Source organism: Electrophorus electricus, chromosome 19 (genome assembly GCF_013358815.1).
Source record: "Electrophorus electricus isolate fEleEle1 chromosome 19, fEleEle1.pri, whole genome shotgun sequence".
Taxonomy (NCBI): Eukaryota; Metazoa; Chordata; class Actinopteri; order Gymnotiformes; family Gymnotidae; genus Electrophorus; species Electrophorus electricus.
In genome coordinates this window covers 13,412,902-13,437,680 of record NC_049553.1, presented here as the reverse complement: position 1 = coordinate 13,437,680, position 24,779 = coordinate 13,412,902, and the positions used below count along the sequence as shown (strand labels likewise).

At 45.6% G+C, this 24,779-nt stretch overlaps 1 protein-coding gene across 3 annotated transcripts in view; it reads right to left on the bottom strand.

Moving 5' to 3' along the window:
- Nucleotides 1-21,806, bottom strand: part of cacna1eb (calcium channel, voltage-dependent, R type, alpha 1E subunit b) — a 47,439-nt gene extending 25,633 nt beyond the window's left edge. For 2 of the 3 annotated variants that reach the window (XM_035536567.1, XM_035536568.1), the window contains exons 1-16: nt 20,703-21,806; nt 17,822-17,927; nt 16,718-16,857; nt 7,891-7,994; nt 7,331-7,489; nt 6,592-6,782; nt 5,812-5,915; nt 5,263-5,378; nt 3,850-3,903; nt 3,109-3,183; nt 2,327-2,530; nt 1,527-1,639; nt 1,146-1,258; nt 764-895; nt 335-404; nt 108-225 (exon numbers count right to left, since the gene is read on the bottom strand). In XM_035536567.1, coding sequence (XP_035392460.1) covers nt 108-225; nt 335-404; nt 764-895; nt 1,146-1,258; nt 1,527-1,639; nt 2,327-2,530; nt 3,109-3,183; nt 3,850-3,903; nt 5,263-5,378; nt 5,812-5,915; nt 6,592-6,782; nt 7,331-7,489; nt 7,891-7,994; nt 16,718-16,857; nt 17,822-17,927; nt 20,703-20,956 — 2,053 coding nt within the window. In that variant the 5' untranslated portion in view covers nt 20,957-21,806. The remainder of the gene's footprint in view (nt 1-107; nt 226-334; nt 405-763; nt 896-1,145; nt 1,259-1,526; nt 1,640-2,326; nt 2,531-3,108; nt 3,184-3,849; nt 3,904-5,262; nt 5,379-5,811; nt 5,916-6,591; nt 6,783-7,330; nt 7,490-7,890; nt 7,995-16,717; nt 16,858-17,821; nt 17,928-20,702) is intronic. The other variant, XM_027028757.2, reaches the window with a different exon arrangement.
- Between the last annotated feature and the right edge of the window lie 2,973 nt (nt 21,807-24,779).

The window sequence follows — 24,779 nt, the reverse complement described above, 5'->3', positions numbered from 1 at the left end:
AGCCAGCCTTGAGATTTGCAGCAAATATTTTTTTCCAGTTTCATGTAGTGTAATTACTAATCTTTTCAGCTCTGAAAATACTACACAACCAAAATGAAAAAGGATGCAGTTTCCAAAGAGCGTCAGCACGATGAAGTAAATAGAGGACCACATGCCATACTGCACGCCTCCCTGGGAACGGATCCCATTGTACATCACCTCATTCCAGTCTTCGCCTGTCAGAATCTGCGGTTAAAAGCAAACCAGACACCTATTCAAAGACGCCATGACAGGGAGGTCAATGACCAGGAAAAAGAGGGAAATTAGGAAATGGTTTTGGCTCCTCAGCACAAACCTGAAAGACTGTCATTATTGCCGCTGGAAACGTGTCAAAGTTTGCAGGAGTGTAGTCTTTAAAGATGAACCTGTAAGGACAGACAGAACCATACAGATGATGTCTTTTAAAAAACTTTGGGGGATAAACAATTGTTAAATCTGAATTATAGAAATAGTTAAAGCACATATTTTCTAAATTGCTCAAGCTACACCTGAACAGGGAAGGCTGTTAATTGCACACATACCACTGATAGACACTATTAGAAATCAAGGCTTCGCCTGAACTATGAGTAGTACCTGTATGAACATTTAAAGGAACTGATCTGCATACTGCACATTAATATCCACCGCAATTAACTTTTGCATGAGATATAAAACGTGCGTGCCGAAGTTGCTTCCCGTAACACTCGGATCAGAAGGTCACGGGATGAGAACGTCAGAACTTCACCTGCCACCAAACAGTTGCATTCCCAGCAGAGCAAACACGACGATGAAGAGGAAGAGCAGGAAGAGCAGGCTGATGATGGACTTCATGGAGCTCATAAGCGACACGACCAAGTTCCGCAAGGATGCCCAGTATCTGGCAAAGCACGGCAGTGTGAGGGAAGTTTAAAGGACGTCTGGCTAACATGGACCGCGCGTTAGCATGGTTACATGGACCACAGTGGGAAAAACAAAACAATCATCAACATTCCAACGCAGCATTGCATTTTATGTTTACATTTCTGACTTCTTTACATGTCACTCACTTCTCTCTCTCTCTCTCTCTGCCTCTCATTCACATACTAATTTTCACATGTGTAGCTTTGGGCCTATGGTCACACATTTACCTGGTTATCTTAAAAATCCGTAAGAGTCGGAGAGCTCTAAGGACACTGATACCAAAGGACATTCCAGGCCTAAAGAATCCCCAAACCACTTCAAAAATACTGCCAACAATCACCTGTGCAAAAGGCAGCAGAGAGAAAAAATAATACTCATTGTTATTCTTAGCCAAGTTCATTTTTCCTAGATAAAAGTGGCAAACAAAAAGAAAAGTCTGGTCAATGAACATCTACTGTGATGAGCACACCGACTGTAGGTTCCACGAAATGCTTCCATTCTGATCAATTCTAACCATAAACACCAGAGGAGGGTCATTTCCTAGCCGAGTCTCGCTGTGCTCTTAAATAAAGATGTTGGGTGGCAGGAGAGTGAGATGGCACACGCACCCCACAGTCGAAGCGGTTGAAGGAGGAGTGGAAGTAGAGGCGGAATCCCAGGCCGTACATCTTCAGGAACATCTCGGCGAGGAACAGGCCCAGGAACACAAACTCTGCATAGTCTGCCCAAGCACGGGGAAGTATTACTCTTGTCACTGTGGTGACAGCTGCAGCTGTACATGAATCTGGGTGCATACTTCTCTCTGCTGTAAAATAAGTCTTCCACTGTGTTAAGAACAAGTGTGACATAAAACTATGAAAGAAAGAATCAAAGTTTAATGGCCCTCGGTCTGTGAATAAACAGAGGTGCAGGAGCAGGAGCTGCACGGCGACTCGACCTCAAACACGCACTGATACGACCACTAAGTCTTTAAGTTATACTAAATACCAGACGTCCCTTTTGGCCCTTGTGTTAGGGAACAGGGTAAGGACGTTTGGGCTTATTTTACATGCATTGGGACCCGACCCTTTTTTCGTGACAAACCTAGCAGTGCTAATGTCACAGCTGAGTGGCTAATCAATTTTTCCATGACAATCACTGAGCATCTGAATATCAAAGAGACCCTAAGGTCAGCAACTGAAGATCTCTTTGATAACTGCTCTCTTTTAAGTCTTGCGTTTATCTGATCAGATTTCAGCTCTCATTTATATTCTGGTCTTAGGTCTTCATTACTTGATGAATCACTAAAGTGGGAGTCTCACTTCATGCATCTGCTGGCAGTGGCCCACTTCGAAGGACTAATATGAAAATGGACGCCATTCAAGAATCCACTGGAGGAGCGTGCAGGCGGTGCCACGGCGAGTCTTACACTGCATGATGGTGAGCCAGTCGGGCTGATCGTGGTGGACGATGGCCACACACACGGTGTTGAGGCCCACGAGGCTGAGCACGATCCAGTAGAAGCTGTCTGTCTTCACCATGCGGCGGATGGAGAAGCGCAGCATGCGCTCCTTGCGCCGCAGGTAGGCGGCAGGGCCGCGGCGGGCGCTGCGTATGTGCGGACGCGGCGCGGCTGCCGTGCGAGCAGAGACACACGGGCGGCATAAGGTCACGCCATGCACACGACCCGCTGACATCGACGAGCAGGGAGCCACCAACGCTGTTCCTGAATATCGGCCTTCCCGGACACTGTAGCCACGGCCGTCATGTCACTCCCCTTAGCCCGCTAATCAGGGCCCCCAAGCTTCTGCAGGAACAGGGCTGGTGACCACTGCTCCACAAGACAATTAAGGTGATATCGAAAATAGCACTGTGTATGCAATCATCAGTTTGTTTTTTTCTAGTGATTGCTCATTTAAATCATTCTGTAGAGTCTGTAGGGTGAACAGTGCTGCAACGTTATTGGTGTAATCAAAGCTGCTTTAGGCTTTCGGTTTTTTTACAGCCTGACTGCACAAGCTCTGGAAGTAAAGTGCGACAGCACATTACCTGTGCCATATTTGATTAGATAGAAACTTAAGCTCAGTTTTTTTTTAATGGACAATAATCACAAATCATTTGATAAATGCAGCATTCAGAGAAAGAGAGGACGGAGAGACACAGAAAGACAGAGACAGAACATATGGGAAGAGTGAACGTGGTATCACTAACCAGCTGTTGAGATTTCGGAATATTTATCCTCTCCTCGACGTCTCGCGTTCTTCTTGCTTGTGGCTCTTTTCAGCACTAGATGTTCATATATAATTGAAAAAAAAAAAACCATCAATAAAAAGTCATTAATACACTGACAGTGTGATTTGACTGCTGAAAAGCCAAACTCGGAATAGCAAAGCATGCTGCAGTGATTTCTGCTCCATGTCTCTCGCTCTTAATGGGGATCTCCAGCTTTGGGACATGTTTTTCCCAGGATCCTTCAGCAAAGTGCACATGCAGCAAAGGGAACTGTGGCACAACACATCAGTCGGCATGTAAATAACTGAAAAGAATCGTTGCCGTGGTAACTGAAACGGCTGCACTAGGCAGGCGCCGAGAGTGAACATCATATCTGGCTTTACGAGACGTATCCTACGGCAACAGCAGAGAGATTAGTACATGGATGATGCTTTTGAACAAATGCCAGTGCTCTTTCTCACTGCGATCTCGGAACGGGACACTAATCCTTTATGGAGTTTGGAAAACCGCAGCGCTGTACAGGCTGGGAACATGTGTAAGTCACTTATGACCTCTGGCCTGGTCATTTGGCTGACAGATTAGACAGAACAAGGTCGTGATTTCCCAGGGAGCATGTGCATGGCCACACCCACACACACAAGTCACTCTAGGTAAGAGCGTCTGCCAAACAGAACAAACGCTCAGATGGCAAGTGGAAGGTCAGGCGGGGAGACGTCCTACCCTCCAGTGCAGACCTGCCCGAGTTCTTATTCTCCTCAGCCAACATCACCTCCTCTGGGGGACAGAAAACAACAGAACACAAAAGCTCACGGCTTTGATTTGTATTTGTATCTCATCATTCAATGCAGAGAGGTCATATGCAGTAAGCATGACCTATTTCTATAATGTTATATAAGTATAGGGGTATGCAGTATAAATACAGTACATAATGTGCATAGTTTATATAGGTATTATTTGTGTTTGTTGTTTGTCATGTTTGTTAAACTGTTAAAGTCGTCAGTGCCTGCCTTTGCCATATTAAAGTTGATCAGTTGCACTGTAGAAAAACAGTGTCTAACACACATGAACATACACTACCCCCCCCCCCCACACACACGCACGCGCGCGCACGCACACACACAGACACAAAGAAGCACACACAGGCACACACACGCACACAAACCAGCACACTCCAGTCAGTGAGTCAGGCTCAACCTTTTGCTAACCCGTTTGCTGCGTGGGAGAGTGAGTTTGCCATGCCGCTCACACCGTGCGCTAGCTGCCTGCACACTCTGCCGATGTGCTCACCTGCACGCCCGCCACGGGCGGGCGGGTGGCTGGAGCCAAGAGGGAGTGGTGGGCGGAGCCAGTGACGGGGCCGCACGGCTAAATGAGCAGCTCAGCGATGCACTCTTAAGCGGAGCTTCTGCTAGCCAGACCACTAAAGCCCTGGCCGTATGGCATTCGCGAAAGCTTGATTGGTTCAATGATTGACTGAATGAAAGGACATTTCCTAAGTATAAACTCACCTACCCACCCCTCCCCAAAAAAACAGTAAATACTAACTTGTAAGAACAAACAGATCTTCCCCTTGTTTCCCAATCGTATAGTATAAAAGCAGCTAGGCGTGACCTCTGAGTCATATCCTGCCAGTGAGACTACATCTACTTCCTTCTGGCCCAGTGGATGACCTGTGACCTATTCTTTAACAACACGTTCATGCATTAGTTCAGCCGGTGCTCTCAGCAGAGAGGTCTCACCCCGGAGGCTGGCGGACCACACCATCTCTGCCATCCTTTTGGCCTATACGCTTTTGTAAACTCAGTGTCCTGCCTTACAAGGAAGCATAAATGGTACACCGTTTCACACATATGAGCTTCTGTGTGTCTGTCTAATGTGACGCATGTCTGTACTGGAAGGATGTTACAGTTCAGTTGGCTGGCCAGTTTCTGTGACATCCGTACAGGGCTTTCAGGATGTGCAGAGTCTCTATGTTTTTAAAAAAAAAGTGTGTACTGAATGCAGGGACCGCGGGAGCATGGGCTACAGCAGGGTGTGGCACGCAGCCCACAGGTTTGAGAAGTTGGAGGGGGGGTAGGTAGCTGTGCAGAGGGGTTATGTGCGGGGGTAACGGGCTGGCCCAGGCTGCCGTACCCGCTCGGTCGATCCACGCGCGGTAGCCGTTCAGCTCCCTCTCCACCTGCTGCTGCCGTCTGAGCTTCATGAAGGCGCGCCGGTTCTCCACCCGCTCCCTCTCTTTGGCGAACTCGCTACAGGGAACATACACACCGAACAACATGAAAGACACACGCGCGCACACACACACACACACACACACACAGGCACACATGGGCGCATACACTGGCAGATGCTCGCAAAGAATTTTGGAAAAAGTGAGCAGCGGCAAGGCAGCTCTGCATTAATGGTGACTTCCTATTACTGGGTCTGTGCAGTATAATCTGTCATCCCCTCATGCCGGTTTCAGGCTCCATGGCTCCTGCATAGGAAAGCCACATCCTTCCTTGCTGCAGACGATCAGGATTCCAAAAATACAACATAATGTGGACATCATGCAAGCATTTTGGAATAGCCGATGTCGTTAGGAGACCAGGATGTTGCACGAGTCCTGAGCTCAGCGCAAGCGCAAGCACACACACACACATAGCAGACACTACCGTTAATGTATTCTGTAGGAATTCTCACCCGGAGAGCACTCCCAGCACCAGGTTGAGCACGAAGAAAGAACCGATAATGATGAGCGGAATGAAATAAATCCAATTCCACGTGGGTCCCAATGCGTCATTAGTCTGAAGAGATAACAGACAACAGGCAATTCATTAGCCTACTTTCTAGGAACTGCCGGAAGCCCCAAATTGGCAAATGCCATAAAAGGAGTACAAAGACCACCCTGAGCCCATTCTGACTGCAAGACAAATACCCATGTTGCATCTTAAATTATGTAAATTTGTAGTAGTGTTTATTAGTCTAATATGTCAGTACAAGACATCTGCAGAAAGGTACAATTCCTACTCTGAACACGGAAAAAAGTTTAAATTCAGCGGCAGCAATAGAAGAAGTCCATCCACGCTCACACTGGATGCCGGATGAACCTGTGTTGGTGTAGGTCTCCTGACAGCGTAACAGGTCCCCTCTCCTTCATAAACAAACACTGTCCACTCAATGAACATTAGCATCACTGCTGCCGAAACATTAATGGACTTCATTTTTAAGGGCTGACTAACCAGGTGTAGATTACTGCTAGAACAAAAGGGATTCTTACTCTTGGATATCTTTATTTTACATCTATCTGAGGAACACCTGTTTTATTTGCTTATATGGCTTTGAAAAACAGGTAGTTTCTTAAATGGTAGATTTTTATGGAGGCTGGTCACAGGGAATTTCCCATGAAAATCTATTTTGGTGGAGAATTTCAAGCTTCGCCTGTAAGCAGCTCAAAATCAATCCCCAAAACCCGGGTCTTACGTTGTACAGCACAGCGGTCCAGCCCTCCATGGTGATGCACTGGAACACAGTGAGTACTGCGAAGAGGATGTTATCGAACTGCGTGATGCCGTCGTTGGGTCCGATCCACGTGCCGTTGCAGTCGTACTTGTCCGGGCACCTGCGCACCCCACAGGCGTATTCCACCTCCGACGAGTCCAACGTCTCGTTTCCTGCCCGGGACAAGGCAGGAAGCGACGCAGAAGGCGTCAGAGCGCAGCCTGTCACTCACAGTCCCCAGTGAGGACGCAACAGGACACTAATTCTGACTGATGTGTTGAATCTAAACGTTAAACTGATGTGATTTTATCAATCGCATGTACAATGATGTATGTATTTTTGTTTTTTGTGGGCAAAGTTGAGCAATTTTAATAATTACACCTGAGATTTTATTCAAGCAGATACCCAGTTTTACCCAAAATCAACCCAATTTTGGTGCAATTTATTGTGCGTTAAAATTGAAAGGTAAAATCCATTTGCTTGATGTATTGATTAAATTGATCACATATTAAGGAAAGCAATCAGACTTTACTATTGCATTGTATTGATTTATATTATATTGCATTTAAAATATCGCCAAACACTGACCCACTGCTTTATGAATGGAAACAATACTGTGATAAAGGCTGGACATTACAGCCCTGTTTCCCAGATTTACACCGGGGCAGAACCCCACCAGAATAACACCGTAACCATCAGAGCGTAAGGGAGAAGCCCTAACCGAGGATGGTGGGTGTAGGCAGGCAGGTGTTGTGCAGCTTCCCGCTGTAGAACTCCAGGCCGATGATGGCGAACATGAGGATGGCGAAGAAGAGCAGCAGGCCGATCTGCAGCAAGGGCACCATGGCCTTGATGATGGACTTCAGCACAATTTGGAGACCTGACACACGCACACGGCATTAAAGGGGCGGGGGGGTCACTCACGGAGACGCACCGCCTCTCTGCTGCCACACAGGGCATGCAGGCATCACGTAGTTACCCTCATGCATTCACGCCGTAATGCGTTCATGCGTACTGCATGAGGGTAATTAGCCGCAACCTGAAATTCAAAGACAGTCATTCCTCTTATGTGGGCTCTGATGAAGTCAGTCGGCCTATTATGGAGATCAATGATAAGATATTCTAAGTCGGCTATTTATAGAGAGTAGGATGTAATTGTTATTAATGATAGAAATTGCACAGTGAGAATTCCTGAGGCTGGTTTGCAGTACTAGCTGAGGATTTATAGGCCAGGTTTGAACTCCTGGCTGAGGATGTATAAGTGAAGTTTAAGCTTCTCACTGGGGATTCCGGAGACGAGTTTGAGAGGTCTCAGGACTCGTACAGCTCTCAGGGTCCGTAGGTCTACTGGGATGTTCATGTGAGCTCCAGCAGTAGCCAAGATCCTGCAGTCAGAACAATTAATCACACATGTGCAACACACACACACACACACACACACACACACACACACACACACACACAAACGTACATATACATACATACATACATACATACATACATACATATACACATACATACATACACACATACACACACACATACACACACACACACACACACACACACACAAATACACATACAAACAGAAGCACACACACACCTCGTCACTGACCTACTTCCAAAGACCCACCAAAACCAAGATCTCAAAAATGAAAAGTACAACATATTATTGCTATAACGGAACGACCTTCAAAGTGAAAACCAGAGCCACTTTAAATATGTAACGTGATCTTATGTAAGATAATAAGGGATTAGAAAGGTAAAGAGGAGGATCTCGTAAATAGGGTAAGAGCAGCCAGCACGCTGAGAGGAAGTACAGTAGTCTAAACTAGAGCAGCTGTGGAGAAGCAGGGCTGCTAATAACAGGGTAGCGGTAATTTAGCAAAACACCACCCTTCTCCAGCTTTCAGTCGCAGCCTTCGGTCCTCAGTGTTTCATCCAAATGCCATTCATCCAGGCATCCACGTTTTGATCATGACTGTTTATTCGACAAACCTCCCATGACAGAAAAACAAAAAAACGTCTACACGTAAAAACGGGAGGAGGCGGGAGAGGCGGTGCTGCGGCAGCGAAGGCCGAGAACACACCGAGCAGCGTCGCGCGGGGAGAAGCGGACGCGTGGGGGTGGAGCAACAGAAGCCCCGGTCTCAAGGCCGCAAGTCTGACTGGAGCATGCAGTGTGTCTCCCCAGCGCATGCCAGCACCGGCACCAGTGTGAACTGGGAGTGACCTTCCATCGCTTTACTGTGGACACTTTTTTCGGATGTCGCGGGCTGTTGTGAACAGATCTGTTTAAAATAAATTCCTTAAAAACAAAAAGTTTTTACTCCTCTGCCAAAATATAACAGCAGAAGGGTTGTAATATTTCTGAGATTTTAACTGTCTCTGCCCATAAACAATGTGTCGGGAGCCCACTGTATACGTCTGCGTGCGCTATAGTCCTCCACGTTGCCGTAAATGCAGTCAGACTTCCGAGAAGACACACGGAAGGCATGGGCGTCCCAGACGATTAACAAACTACTGCAGAACGTGAATAATCCGTCCAAAAGGTTTACAACAAGTCACTGGGTATCATGCAGTGAACGCAAAGTGCCCACCCTGGTTGGCGAGGTTTCTGGAGACACAAGAGAGGGTGTCTCCTGTCAAATGCATCACCAACGCAGTGCAGGCACACTACGGGAAAACCGACCCGCACCACTGGAAAGGCAGCTTTAGGAGCTAAACATTACAATTAGCATTTTATCAGAAATTTTGCTGTCAGTTCAGCCCTGACATGTTAGATTTCACAAATGTTCCCAAACTCCGAAGTTCACAGAACTGTCACGGCTGACCCACATAAACAGCTGCTCGTACCAGAGCATGCGTTCGGGAGAACTGGCAGCTGGCATATTTGACAGCCCCAAAATTCCACATAGTCCTCTCTGCCCTGCGCTATTTAAAGGGTTCATCATAGTGCATGCAAAGGGAAAATGCAATGATCAGTAAATGACAACACAGCACTAAATGAACACCAGTGGTGGAACCAAAAATAGTCCATAAACGGAACACAAAAAGCTGCTCATGTTGCCACACAAGACGTATACCATCAGAGAAAGAACACAGGGCACACGGTTTAATGGGCACATGAAGATAGATTACATAAACAACAAACAAACAAACAAACAACAAGGTATATATCGTCAGAGAAAGAACACATGATTTTATATATATATATATATATATATATATATATATATATATATATATATATATAAAAAAGATGAAATAAACAAACAAACAACAACAACAAAAATGTCTCACTAAAACAAGGCGGAAAAGAGGACTAAACCGGGCTTAACCAGGCCTAAACCGGGCCTAAACCGGGACGGTGTCAAGGGGAAGACAGACGTGAACATCGCAGGTAATGTTATTGGGCTCCTGCAGCTTGCTTCACAGGACAAAGTACAACTGAATGAATTTTAAATGAGACTCTTTCCAGTTTGTCGCTGTATGCAGAGTCAGTGGACAGCAGAGCCGTGTGCCACATTACGGTATGTCAGATTGTAGCAGTTCAGTGGACAGCATAGCTGTGTGCCACATTACAGTATGTCAGGTTGTAGCAGTTCCGATGACCAGTGCTGAAAGTTAAATTGCCACAGGAGAAGAGCAGAGTGTAACAATAGCAAGGATAATCACAACATGAATACACACCAAAAATCGTTTGCATGTTCATACTCAAAACTTATCAGTTTTAAAAAAGTGCTGCAATCCATCTACAGAGGACTCGGACGACAGCTCTGAACTAGTTGAAAATGCTTCTCATGCCAAAGAGAAAATTCAAAACACATGAAAAATAATGAAAGCTGAAAAGCGCTCGCACAAGGAGTTAAAGAACACTTCTGTAAACCTTACTTCCGCCTCAAAAAACAAGCCTAAACAAAAACAAACAACAAAACAAACAAACAGGATAGTTGTAAACACGTACTATCAGCCCTCGTCTGGAAATCTTTTAAGGACAATCTTTAAAAAAAAAAATGCAGACAGCTCAGGCAGGTGTAGGTGGGATGCTGCACAAGGACACCAGCCGAATTAGAGCAGAGCCGCGCAAGGCCAGGGACCTGCCTGACCCGTTCCATCCACAGCGCCAAGCGGAGCTGAAATAGCTCACCGCCATCACACCAGTCAAACAACACATGTCAAATGCTAATGGAGATCTCACTCCACTGGAGTTCTCTTCCAGACGGGGTTCTCAGTTCTCACACTAACCCGTGCCTCAGCCTAGTTTTGCACTGTGGTGAGATGCCTCATGGAAGATGCAGTATGTTTGACATGAACCGCGCAGAGTTTGGCGATTCAGTATGCAGTCGCGCAACATCGCCATGACATCACGGTGTGGACAGTGGTGATGTGCCCTGCTAAACTCAGAGAAGTGACCCGGCAACAGCCAGCTCCCACAGACGTCCTCGTGCGCGCGTACACACACACACACACACACACACACACACACACACACACACACACACACACACACACACACACACACTCACACACACACTCACACACACACACACACACTCACACACACACACACACACACTCACACACACACACACACACTCACACTCACACACACACTCACACTCACACACACACACACACACACACACACACACACACTCACACACACACACACACTCACACACACACACACACACACTCACACACTCTCACACACACACTCACACACACACACACATACACACACACACACACACACTCACACACACATACACACACAAACACACACACACACACACACTCACACACACACACACACACACACACACACACACACCGCAAGGCGGCACACACACACACACACACTCACACACACACACACACACACACTCACACACACACACACACACACACACACTCACACACACACACACACACACTCACACACTCTCACACACACACACACATACACACACACACACACTCACACACACATACACACACACACACACACATACACACACAAACACACACTCACACACACACACACACACACACACACACACTCACACACACACACACACACACACACCGCACGACGGCACTTGCCACATCTTCCCACGTATCGTGGTGCAGCTCGTCGCCAACAGCGCGGCAGTATATCTCATCCAGGGTTTTGGCATTTTACAAGACATAATTTCATTGGAATACAGTCATTAACATATATCTCATTAGTCTATTATAGTAGAAGCTCTCAAATGTGACACATGCAACTCCAAAACATGGAAAAGAATTCAAGCCATTCAGCGCTCGTTTCTAACAAAGGGACTTTACAGAAGTGCTTTTTTTCCAGTATTTTCAAAGGATCTGGCCAAAGATAGGCTGCAAAGCATCCAACCGTACTGTTCTGTACTGAGACTCGGCTCTCCTGCGATCATCAACCAACGGTTCTGCTCTTCTTTCAGTATTCAAATGGGAAAACGGTGCACCTGACACGTCCAAGCCTGGATTCCTTACATGAGCAGAATTTGCCCTCTCCCACACATGCACACCTACACACAGAGCTGCAGTTAGCTGTAAGAGGCCAAGGCGAAACCGAGGGGGGGGGGCGGGGGTTGGTAATATCAACACCAAGGGCTGAATCATCGGCATTAGCGTGGCAGATGCACCACATTTGCTATATTCTCACTCGGACGACTAAGCCTAACATATAAGGAACGATAGCGACGGTGCGCGGCTTTCTAACGAGGGCCGTCTTCAGACCGCCGCCGCAGACTCCGGTTCCAGTCACGTTCCACGCGGTCCACTCCAGACGCAGCGGTGTTCCGGAGCACCCGCTAGCGATGCAGACTGCTGAGGCTCCTGGCTGATTCCGGCAGACTGCGGAACACTTACTCAGATATGCAAAAATCACCCCATCACTCCGTCTTCCTCGCCACCACGGAAAAAGAAAGTCAACGCTTACACTCAAATATTGCCAGAGCTTCAGGAGAAACAACATGATACACAAGTTATTTGCAATTCAAAAGAACAATGTGTTAAAGCAAATGCACTCAGAACTGCCGCTAGACTAATGTTCCACATTCAAATTTACAATCTCAAACTGCTTCTAGACTAATCTCATGAGATTCATTTCAAGCTTATTCTCAAAATAAATGGGAAACGTCGAGGATGGAGTCAACGGGATAGGTGGTAGTCAATCAGATCCATGTGCCGTAAATGTGGTAGCAAGGCATTTGTGCCCGTGCAGGTCCATGTCATGGTATCTTTCAGCAAAATCTCACAGCTATGTTCTGGCCCTCCTGCACTCTGGCTCATACAGAGCTTTCTGTGTCAGAAAGGAAAGGATTACTACCAGGAATTTTCACCTGATGCACAAACATGTTCCACATCTAAAATATCCAAGTATTTCAATGTTGAAGTATTATATTTAGACACCTTGCAACGATATTTAAGATTCGCACATCAGAAATGATGCATCGGTGATGCTCCCTCTGCATTACTGAAGGGATAAACTTCAGTAGCTGTTCCTACAATATATGGGAATACAAATCCAGGGAAAAAGCCAGAGAAGAAAACCTTTGCATCTCCACTTCACTAAAGGCCTAAACCCCCACTCACCAGCCACTGAAAACCCTTATTTAACAGAAACACTCTGTAGAAGGCATTTTCCGATCAATAACCGCTGTTGTCTGGATATCTTTGGACGGCACACGCGTCTCAACTCAGCGGTGACGTTGACACTGGAGTAAAAGCTTCCGTAGCACTGCTGACGCACCAATATCAGCGTCAACACGCCCAGACCACGCCCCTATCGCACCCCTACCACATCAGTGTCACTACCATGTTGGAAATGGTCCTCGGCTCAAATCGTATCTGGGAGTCATGTGGTCAGAAACTGACCAATGGAAAATGGGCCAGGGGGCGGCTGATGAATCAGGCATGGCAACAGATGGCTCGCAGTCTGTAAATGAGCATGAAAAAAATGCATCTCTAAGCTAGGTGTACCTAATACAGGGCCCAAAAGCACAAGGGCTTTCTAATAAAATAGGTAGTAAGTGAATAATTATTTTTTAAATGTCACTTAGCTACTTTATGTGCCATAAACATGAGAGAGAGAACAGCAGCAGAAGATTGCAGCACTACGGCAGAGATGTTGGTGCTGCCTTTGACCTCATTCTGGTTCATCACGGACGTACTGTCATGCGCTACATGCGCTGTAAAACCTCTCCCTATCCCAACTTTCAGATATCATAGCCAGTCTTTTTTTTTTAAATTCTTTAAGCAGGATTGGTCATTTTTAGCACCTTGACATTATCCCACTCTCAAATGGGACGAATGTAGAGAGAGAGAGAACGCCACATGTCCACCCATGGGTCCGTAATCCACTGACAGGGGAGTGCTTAAACAAATGCAAGTTCTGACAATGAAGAGACAATCTGGTGGAGAGATGTTTTAGCAGTATACCAAATGTGAAGTTCCTCCCTGCATGTTCCCCTCAGGATTTGCAAGCGACAAAAAAAAAAAAAAAAATCAAATTAGCTTGGCGTCTCTGCAGATTTGCTAGCAGCGATTCATTAATTCCAGATGAAATGACAGCCGCGAGCAACTGTCCTTGTTTCCGCTCCCAGCTGACTGGAGTGACACATGTGTAGTTTTCTTTTAAGTCTGACTTACTTTTCACTGTGTCGAAGGAGGTCGAACGTATGATGGTGGAAAGTGTGTCAGCCGCGTGTGGGGGGAAACTGGGTTAGATTTCGGCATGGAAGCAGCAGAGGAGAGGAGAGGAGAAGAGGAAAGAGGATAGCTGGACGTCTGTAGCGCAACCCCTGAACGGTTTACACCTTGTCACATTTGACCTGGATTTGACTCGTTGCATATATAACAAGTGGAATCGTGCCAGTCCTCTGCCATGTTTAAGAAGGCGACTCCTGCCGCATTTTCCTAATTTTAGTTTAGACGAAAAACAACAAAAAAAACCCTACACTGATGATTACATCGAGCCCAAGTGAGCCATATAAGAACATCCGGGGAGTTGGCCAGGCTGAGATCCACCGACCCTGAGGATAACAGACCCATCTTATTATCATTCAGCTACCACCACGTTGGGCCTTTTCCTTTCTGAGAGGCTGATAAAAAAAAATCTATTTAGTGGCAACCAGCACTCAGAGGTGTGTTCAGCACCAGGTTAGCCAGGCTGTAGCATTCTTATCCAGACTGCCTTATATATTTACCAGTGTGACACTATATTCACTCCCAGGGAGTCAAACCCATCACCTCGGCATTAAAGGCACTACGCATGATGAGCTCTACCACATGAGCTGAAGGAGCTCTAAACTGGAGCTTGCCAACCTCTCATAAACGCGATGAGAACAAAACACGCATTTAAAACAAGGCTAGTGTAACCGCGACTATAACATCACTCATAGGCCATGTGGCCAGGCGTCCAACACTGTGCCTGTCGCACGGAAGCAGAGGGGCTTCACACTGGGCACACTACAGTAGCCGTGGGCTTGGCTGAGTTTCCCTTCATCTCTCCTGCTGCTACACGTCTGACATAACTAGACCTTTGCCAGAATTCTGTTTGGAAGGCAGAATTAACCCTCTTTGATCGCTACCAACTGGTCATAAGCAGGCGCAGAGAGTTCTAAACAATCAGGGTGTTATTAGAGTTGTAAGATATTCAAAGCTTTATGTGTCTATAAAATGGGCCTTCTGTGATTACAGCGCAGCTCAAATGTAACTGCTCAAAGGTAATTGCTCAAATGTAACTGCTCAAATGTGATTGTGATGGAGATGTAATGTACAGTGTTAAGCCTATGGTGACTTAATAAGAGAATGAGTTCTGGGACTGTCCAGGTGGTTTGAGTGAGCTCCGCTGTCCCAACTGTGGAGAGATCCCTCAGTCTGCCATGCCAATGCTGTCATGCTCTCCTAGTTGGGGTCCTCCGTCAAAATCATGAATTTGATCCACTGTCAAAATAAATCACCACTGACAATTTATTATCGCTAAACGTTCATTTCTTGTAAAGCTGTGATGCTTTGAGAAAACTCAACTCAACTCAGCTCAACTGTGTGCTCAAAGGAAACTCAGATGCTTTAAAAATACCCTTATTGGGAGGGGAATTGATGGAATTTCATTTCAACACCAACAACCACCTGCAATTCTGATAACCCTAGTGCACAAGCTTAACGCTTTAAGGTAAAACAGCTCAGAGAGCTTAATAATGAAAACTTAAAACCGTGTGCGGCAGGGTGCATTAAATTTTTAACTCCATAACCCGCGTGTCAGTGCAGTAAGGGATTGAAGTGAAACCGGGGGTGGTGATCATGACTGTGAAAAAAAAGCCACATACAAAAAGCCACATCCACCAAATCCACAGCCAGAAATCACCACAGCTGGCAGGGCCAGTTTCCCAGTACAGCAACCACCTTTGAACAGCAACACCCCACCTAATACATACATAAATTAATTAATAAACAGGTGTTATTCTTTGCCACCTTATAACTAGCGAGAACAGCAAGAAAAAAGAAAAACCTGCAGATAGAAACGTGGAAAGACATGCCAGACCTTCCATGCAAAACTTATGAATACGAAGACTGACGTTAAAAAACAACACCACCCTCTACATGAGCAACACCCTCTATAGGAGCACCACCGTCTACAGGAGCACCACCAAACTCTGCATGAGGAAAGCCAGGGAATCATTACATTCTCTTCTAGAAATGTTCACTGGAAAAAAGGCAAATGATCTGGTAATATGTCTTATTCAGAGGGGCTGAGGCTCGGTCTGTCGCGTAAAGACCTGTGGGTCTCTCTGATGATCTGTGCTTGAAGTGTGACAGGAGAGCTCAAAAAGTGCTGGGGGAGGAGCAAAGAAAGGGAGTGACCATACAAAAAGTGCTGGGGGAGGAGCAAAGAAAGGGAGTGACCATACAAAAAGTGCTGGGGGAGGAGCAAAGAAAGGGAGTGACCATACAAAAAGTGCTGGGGGAGGAGCAAAGAAAGGGAGTGACCATACAAAATTGGAATGAGTCAGGTAAGAAGAAATCTCCCTATGAGCACACAAGTCTGAACAGCTGCAGGTGTGCGTGGAACAGCCCTTACCCACTGAGCACCACGATGAAGTCCATTACATTCCAGCCGTTCCTCAGGTAGGAGCCTTTGTGGAATACGAACCCAAGGGCCACCAGCTTGATCCCAGCTTCAAAACAGAAGATCCCAATGAAATAGGGCTCTGTCTTTTCCTGTTGAAGTAGATAGATAGATAGATAGATAGATAGATAGATAGATAGATAGATAGATAGATAGATAGATAGATAGATAGATAGATAGATAGATAGATAGATAGATAGATAGATAGATAGATATCTCTGCTTAACCTTTTTTTATTCACACATGCACAGAGGTTTTAAGCAATCTAGCAGGCGGGTGCATTTGAGAGTGTATGCTGTATTCCTTATGCTTTTGTTAATAAGAGAATACATGAAGACTGCATGACAAGGTTATTCCAGTTAGGTGACACAGACAGAGAGGATAGCTGATGGTATATGGCACTCTGGCTTCATTGTGCTGCACCACAGGTCATAAAGATCACCGTCTGGTTCTGGGACGAGATTTCTCATGTTGTGACGTACAGGGCATGTGTGCGTTTGACACGGCCTGCCCGTGAATCACAGGCAGATACCACATGCTGTGGGCGGTGCGCGTGTGACGTGTGACTGTATGTTGGGTGGATGCCTCTCGTGTTTGTTTATGGAGAGACTGAGGGGATTTTCATGCCTCACTGGTCTCTGTTTAGATCAGACGCTCAGCATCGGGGAAGCACTGACCCTATGACATTCTGACAACGACTGTTAGCCTTGTTAACAGAAAACAGGGAGGTTTTACTGCTGATACAGTCCAAAAAAATACAGTCAAAAAACCTTCTTAACTAAATATTACGCAACATTTAGACTGGTTATTATTCATCACTGTGGTTGTTTGATTTTCCGTCTTTAATGCTTTTGAAACTTAAAACACCAGAAGTGCAGGTGCACATTTTGTACCTGTGGGACTTAAAGTAATGTCACTATATTTCTAAATGTTATGAAAGGGCAGTTTAGAGATCAATAGGTTATTCATTAGTGTTCTCAAAGCTAACAGCTGAGTTATAAGTTCCAAAGGTCTTAGTGACTTTCAGTTGTTGGTATGATTATTAAGAAAGCTTACCAGTCTTTTGGACATGGGAGTCTTGTCCTCTCCAGGGAGATGCTGTTCCAGGGCCAGTACGATACAGTTGGCTATGATGGTCGCCAGGATCATGTACTCAAATGGAGTAACAGGATGGTTAAGGCTCACTCCAAACTCTCATACTGGAGACGGCAAACTTCATTTAACAGGATGCGTGATTTAACAGCAAGGCCGCAAGCACACACTTTCACGCTTTATGAAAACTCAAACAATGCAAATAAACACACTCAAGCCTTGCCCTGGCTGGCCCGATGCTGCTTTGTGCTAGGACCATATTCTCATTTCCCGTGCCGAGTGAAGAAGTCAGTGAATGAAACTTCCAAAGCACCGAACTGAATCGGAAGTGGCTTGCACAGACAAACTGTCAATTAGCAATATCACAATGCCCCAGTAGGATCCATATTAATAGCTTTGACTTTGAATTGCATCCGAGTGCCAGTGGCATGCGGTGGATCTTGGGGAACTGGGGACCATTTGCAAAGAGGCTCTTCTCTACAGGCAGCACTGCTGCAAAACTCAGAGAAAACGACTGACAAATGCTTGCAGGTCTTATGCTGCTGTCAGACAGCCCTCTGGGACCAAGAACAAAAGGCTTTATACGCAGTAATGCACTATTTCCCAGCACAAGAGAAGTCTGCAGCACATTACACAAATCATCCATCACAAATCCCAAATGAGATGATCACATTCCTAAATATCTTTTGGATGGAACATGATTACTCGAGTGTGAGCATTCGTATGAAGAGACCGAGTAGTTCTTCACTCCATTATGAATTTCTTTTTTGTGCCACCGGCATAAATGGTGTCGTTAACCCACAATGAACGCCCCAATACGGCTGTGGCGTGCTGTGTGATTCACAGTGAGTGGACCGTGGCCACACAATAACGAGCTGCTATAAATAACCCTGATTAAATAGAACCCGCTGCGTTCAGTTTGCTCTTAACACCATTTCTGACCATCTCGCAAAAGCAGCTTCATAAGGGCCATGCACCAACATCGCAACCCGTGTCCGGAACGGTCAAAAGCCAGTTGAGGGAAAGATGGGATGAAAGAGAGTGGGATGAGAGAAAAGATGAGTGACCCACAGGGGCCGGACCTGCATCAGTGCTCACTCACACCTTCATCATCTTGGGAACATGGATCCTCAGGAAGGTCACTACAAGACTCCCAAGAGGTCACTCCCAAGAGTAACCCAACAGCCAGGCCCCAAACACAGCTGCTTGTCTCATGGGCCATCTGAATCGAATAAACGTATCATGGGGCTGAACACTAAGTAATGCAAGAAAAATGCTAACCGGTAAAATCTACCAATTAAAATAATTACACATTATAGATGGTTTCCAACACAAAAAAGTTCAAATCTAGTTATAGATATATTAATCCAGTAATATTTAACTGCCACCAACCAGTCCTACACAACCTGTGACATATGCATACAGCCATCATTTCTAATGACTAGAATTAATATTATAGAGATAAATTCATGCAGATAAATACATTGTGTCTTGCACCTTGTGAAAGCCTCTAAATAAATTTCCTGGGCCAATATCCATATGCCATTTTTAGCTACAAAACAGATCTGACATCAATAGACCATCTTACTGTGTACCGCGTAAAGTCAAATTTGGGAACAGGCGAAACAGGGAACAGTCAAAACCACGACTTGCTCTAAGTTTACTAACAGAGAGCATGTCGGATATGCTGGTGGTTTCACCGCTGTTGTTTCAGTGCTGAAAACAATGTGCTAATAAGAAAAGTCTATGCTGTGGCCTTAAATTCAGTATTGCTATCATTTCCAGCATAGACTGACGAGCACCTGCCTGTCTTAGTCTTAGAAATCAAATCAATGAAATGCACTGGCCAGGAAGTGCATGCCAGAATGAAGCCAATGAGGACCCTGTCTTTATCCCACTATACTGACCTGCGCACCAAGCTTATTTTACATAACCGTGCATCCACTACATCTTTCAGACTCAAGAGTTCAGGGCAAATATCTTCGTCCATAACAAGATAATTTATGGTGTCCTGAATCATATGTTCTGACGACAGTGACTGTGTGTGCTATAGTCAAGAAAACCACTGAAGCAAGAAAGGCGCCCTACTATACGCGCCACGGTCCACAGTGTTGGATGAATAACCGCATTTCTGAATTAACAGTGCTGTCCTTAGCTGCATAAAAACCAACTGCCATAAGACTTCATCTGACACTGGAAGCCCGCCTGTGTATGGGTCCCCACACCAAGAGCTCTGGCAGCGCCAGGGTCACCATCTTCTATTCTAAAACAACAGACTGCACATGTAACATCGGAATAGGCCTAATTAACATTATCCGTCTGTAATCAAAGTTATGCGACAGCAGTCAGTTAAAGGTAGTGCTATGTTCACTCAGTGGGCGTCAGCTGGCAGCTATAAGCAATAAGTGTCTTTGAATCGATGGAAGCGTGGTAATTCTGCATAAACTTCGCTACTGACGCTTAAACGTAACTGCCAATATACGCAATGACGCACACGACAGAGCAACGATTTTTATCCGTATTCACAAGCACAACAAACCACAGAGAAACTTTACTTATGCTCTTCTCGCAAACAAAACAAGTGACTTTTCATGCGTGTCTCTTTCACCGGCTAATATATAAGGAGTTTGCTTAGAAATTCAAATGCGCTGTCCATGGTACTGATGTTAATAATAGGCCACCACATCAAAGGACCATAAAGGAACGCCCCACACCCCCCAGATACACGTATGATAATTTCCAAACATACATACTTGTTTTAATTTGAAAGTGGGTATATAGCAACTGCTTACGATTTACTCTTAGACGTACACCCGTGTAAACGCCCGTACAGTGGTAAGGATATGGCCACTCAGTTATCCTCCTTGCATACTTTCTTATAATGTTATTTTCGGCGAAAATAAAAAGTGACCTGTTGACGGTGAAACAGTTTTGTCGGACTGGAATGGGATTGTACAAAGCCATGGTGCGCGCCCGCTGTGTTTTGGCTTGTTTCGTGTCTCCGGTAGACCCAGACTCGCCCTGCCCGTCCGCGGCCGGAACGGAGCCGCCGTCCTTCGTACCCATCTCCTTAGGTGCGTCGTCTTCAAAGTGGGCCATACTGTAGATGTGAATGAAGCAATCGCAAAACGAACACAATCCCACTTTTACTCCATACCAAGCGCATCTACTTCGGCAGACGGACTTTAACAAATTGTATCGGATGAACGTCTATTCCAGATGTTTACATTCCATTAACTTTTGTTTGACAAGCGGAACAAAAAGTTGATCAGTATCAGATAGTGGATCTACAAAAAACGCATTGACGACGTCGACGTGGCAAGTACATCTTCTTTCTATCCACTTCAACCCGGAAATTAAAATTAGATTTTCTTAAATAGCCTAATGTCTCGGTTTCAGTCGTGATGTCCAAAGAAAGGATTTTCCACCGGCAGAAGATTCGAGCAAGGAAAACCTCTCAAATGGGTTACTGTATGTAATATATGCATTTAACTCGCATGCAGAAGCTTTCTGAGGCTTTCCCGATACGCTTTCAGTAAATTGTATTTAATGTGCGGGCTCGCCGCTACCCAGGCATCCAGCACCGCGGCGGAGAGAGAGCGCCAGTCCTGGACGCGTCTCACTTTGTGGGCGCGATCATCACCAACTCAGAAACCCTCGCCAACCCCCGCCCCGATCCAATACCCTCTCCCACGTCTTTTAGAGGAGCAATTCATTTATTTCCCCGAGGCAGATAGGGACATAGGAAAATTGGTTACCATGGCAATCTGTGTACTCTGAGCCTCCGATTCAGTCGCTACTGTACAGAGTGTATGCATCCGAGTAAACAGCTCTTTACATTTAAGAACTGGCATCGGGGGGAGGAGGGCACCGGTGTCCTGTACGAGCCACGTAAAACGAGAAGGTTACGGCGCAACGGGCAAAGTTTGTTTGCCTGGGCTCTGGACTGCATCGCAAATCGCTTTAAAATAGACGCTAGGTGTATTCCAGCTTCATAATATCTGTGATTAGAAGGAACATTTTGCACTGTCGTCTCTAGAGCACGGTGTAGCCTGGCTGTTGTGTATGTCATCTCTGTGGGTGCGTAGTTGGCAATGCTTCGATCGCCTTCTTGTGTCTCTACCTACATGCGAACTCAAGGGAATCAGCTTTTAATTAGAATGTGTTAGCAAAGCAACGCACATCGCATCATCAGAGAAAGCGGATTATCATCTTTGTGCAGCCTTCATTTCATTAACGGCGGCTCTTTGCCTTTCCGTGGTCTCACGCGGAGTGTTAACCAGTTTAATAAAATCAATTAAATGAAATCCCTGCACGTACAGTGTAATCCGAATAGCGACCAACGACCGCTGCATCACTGCAACAGTTCTGCGCGTGATTACACGCTCCTGACTTGTTGAGCGCTGCACTAATACGGCAGCGCACTGTCTGCCTCGCAGAGGGGTTTTGTGGTTTTGTGTGCTATGCATGTGACTTCCGGTTCCTAACAATGTAGGGAGGCCGGCATGTTATGTTATAATAGTTTTGTTTTTTTTCCCCACTGAGTCATTGCTATCAGCAAAGCTCGTTTGTCCTTGCCTGTAAATCTGCTTTTCAGAATGTCTTCCACTTGGACAGGATGTCTTCCACTTTTTTGCAACGAGAGGGGACAAAGATCATGTGATCGCAGCAACGCCCCCAGCACAGAGCCAGACGCCTCCCCCCCAACCTCCGAGTCCCACCGAAACCCAAGGGCACATGCTGTTGTTAGAGTCCAAAAACCAGGCCGAGCATGACCCCACGTCTCCCACCCGCCAGGGCAGCGGATTACCGTGGTACCATCCCAAGGAAGAACGCTTGAATGAAGGAAAACCCAGCCAGCTTCGACGCAGGGATGTTCAATGTTCAATGGAGCAGGCACATCGCTTCAGTCATGTTACACAATTGCATTTCCCATAGCAGGCTTCATGCGTGCTTATGAATCATACTCATGTAAACGGGCAAAAACAGCAAATCCGCCTCCAGGGATTGTTTGGCTGGGCGGCTGCAGTTTCGCACGCTCGAACACAGACGCAGCCAGAAGAACCAAAAGGGCCGCGCACCTGGCATGGCACGAGGCGCAGGCCAGTGACGGAGAAGCTTCCATTAACAAAACAATGCTTAGAAATGGTCACGCGATGCTCAGTTCTTTCATGTTATTACAGCATTATTTCAGCTTTAATTAAAGAAGTGAGCTGTAAATAAACAAAGGAGACCAAGATCAAGCTAGCAAATAACTATTCAGTAATAAATTACCAATTAAATGGAACCTATTGCAAATACATTGAATTTGTGATACCCAAACTTCAGATAACCAATAATGGTTCTATTGTCTAATGTTCTATATTTATGTCATACATATTTTACTTATTATTTTTGTAGTATTTGGTTTGGCATTTGATAGTTTTTGGATAAGTTAACATCTTGCATTGGCTTGCCTATGTACACAGTCTATAGGAAGTGAGCAGTTTCATTTTTCTGAATTTGGATTGGCTCTGGCTTTATTTTAGACACTGGCTCCTCCCATATTTCTGTTGTCGCCAGACACCAGTGATTAAATGAAAAGCATCTTCCATCTCAGAATGAGCTCCTGGTTGCCAGTGTTGAGCCCTGTGGGTTCAACCTCTGAGCGTCAGGTTTGTGGTCATGGCGATTACTAGTCGGGGTAACGAGAGCCTCATAACCGGCTGTACTTTGGTCCTCACTACCTCACTACCCCCCGGTAACTTTGATTCAGATTTAATTTATTTCTCTTTTTTTGAGGATATATAAATTCCTCCTGCACCGTGTGTAAGTCAGTCACCTGCATGCAACACAGAGGCATAGTGACAGATTGGACTGAATTCCAGAGCATCACCGCCACCATTCATGATGACAGTTTCATGAATATTTCCTATCCAGGTCACTGTGCAAATATAATATGTCAAAAAATAGATCATGAAATAGTTCTTAAGACTGCTCCCCTTTAGGAGAGAAGGCACAGAGGGGGGAGGTGGCCCTGCAACTCTGCTCATCTAAAAAAGGAGAAAAAACTGGTAATAAGAATATTCATCTACGTAAAGATAAAACTCTTTAAATAAAAACAGCTTCCTGGATACTGCTTTAAGAGATTTCCCAAATCGATCTATTTATTCCTTGGTCTTTTCTATTTAAACTGAATATGCAAATATCATCTTGGACTTCTTCATTTTGGCCTCTACCCCAAAATTAGCAAAACAGTGCTAAACATCTCCAAGCTTACCGAGAGTAACGTACCATTTTAACGACAAGAATTAAAAACACAACAGTGTTGTTAAGATGCAGAAGATAATTTGATTGACTCTAGTAGTTGTGAATTGTATAATACAGAATTGATACCAATAACATTGTTTAGATAAAAAGGATAATTTCATTGAGTCTGTTTTCCCTCAGCCAATCAGAAATCTCAAGAACTACTATGTTCTTTGTTCCTCAGGAGCAGCAAACCAATGACCACTTTCAAACAAAGCTGACTGCACGTTACACTTCCAACACCAATTTGGTGAGCAGCAGTGAGTTGAAGAAATGACTGATGAAGCTACCTGCACGATTAACAGCCTCTATGTGGCGTATGACCGTCTGAGCCGGCTCACGGATCCTTTACCGTCTGGTGGGTGTGCCCGTGGCATATGGAATAACCCAGATAAAGACAACCACCGTAGCTTTTGGCTTCGGAAACGGCCCGGCTGGGCTGTCCAGGGAGACGACCGTTCTGGAGCAGCTGCAAAGACACCGACAGCTCGTGACTCTCGTCGTGCATTCGAAGGATGTTTATAGCAACCTTTGAAAAATGCTGATTGTTTGTGCATAAATCTTTCCGCATAGCTTCCTGAAGCACAGATGGGAAGAAGCTACTTATGGCCACCCCCAAACAACACATCTCTGG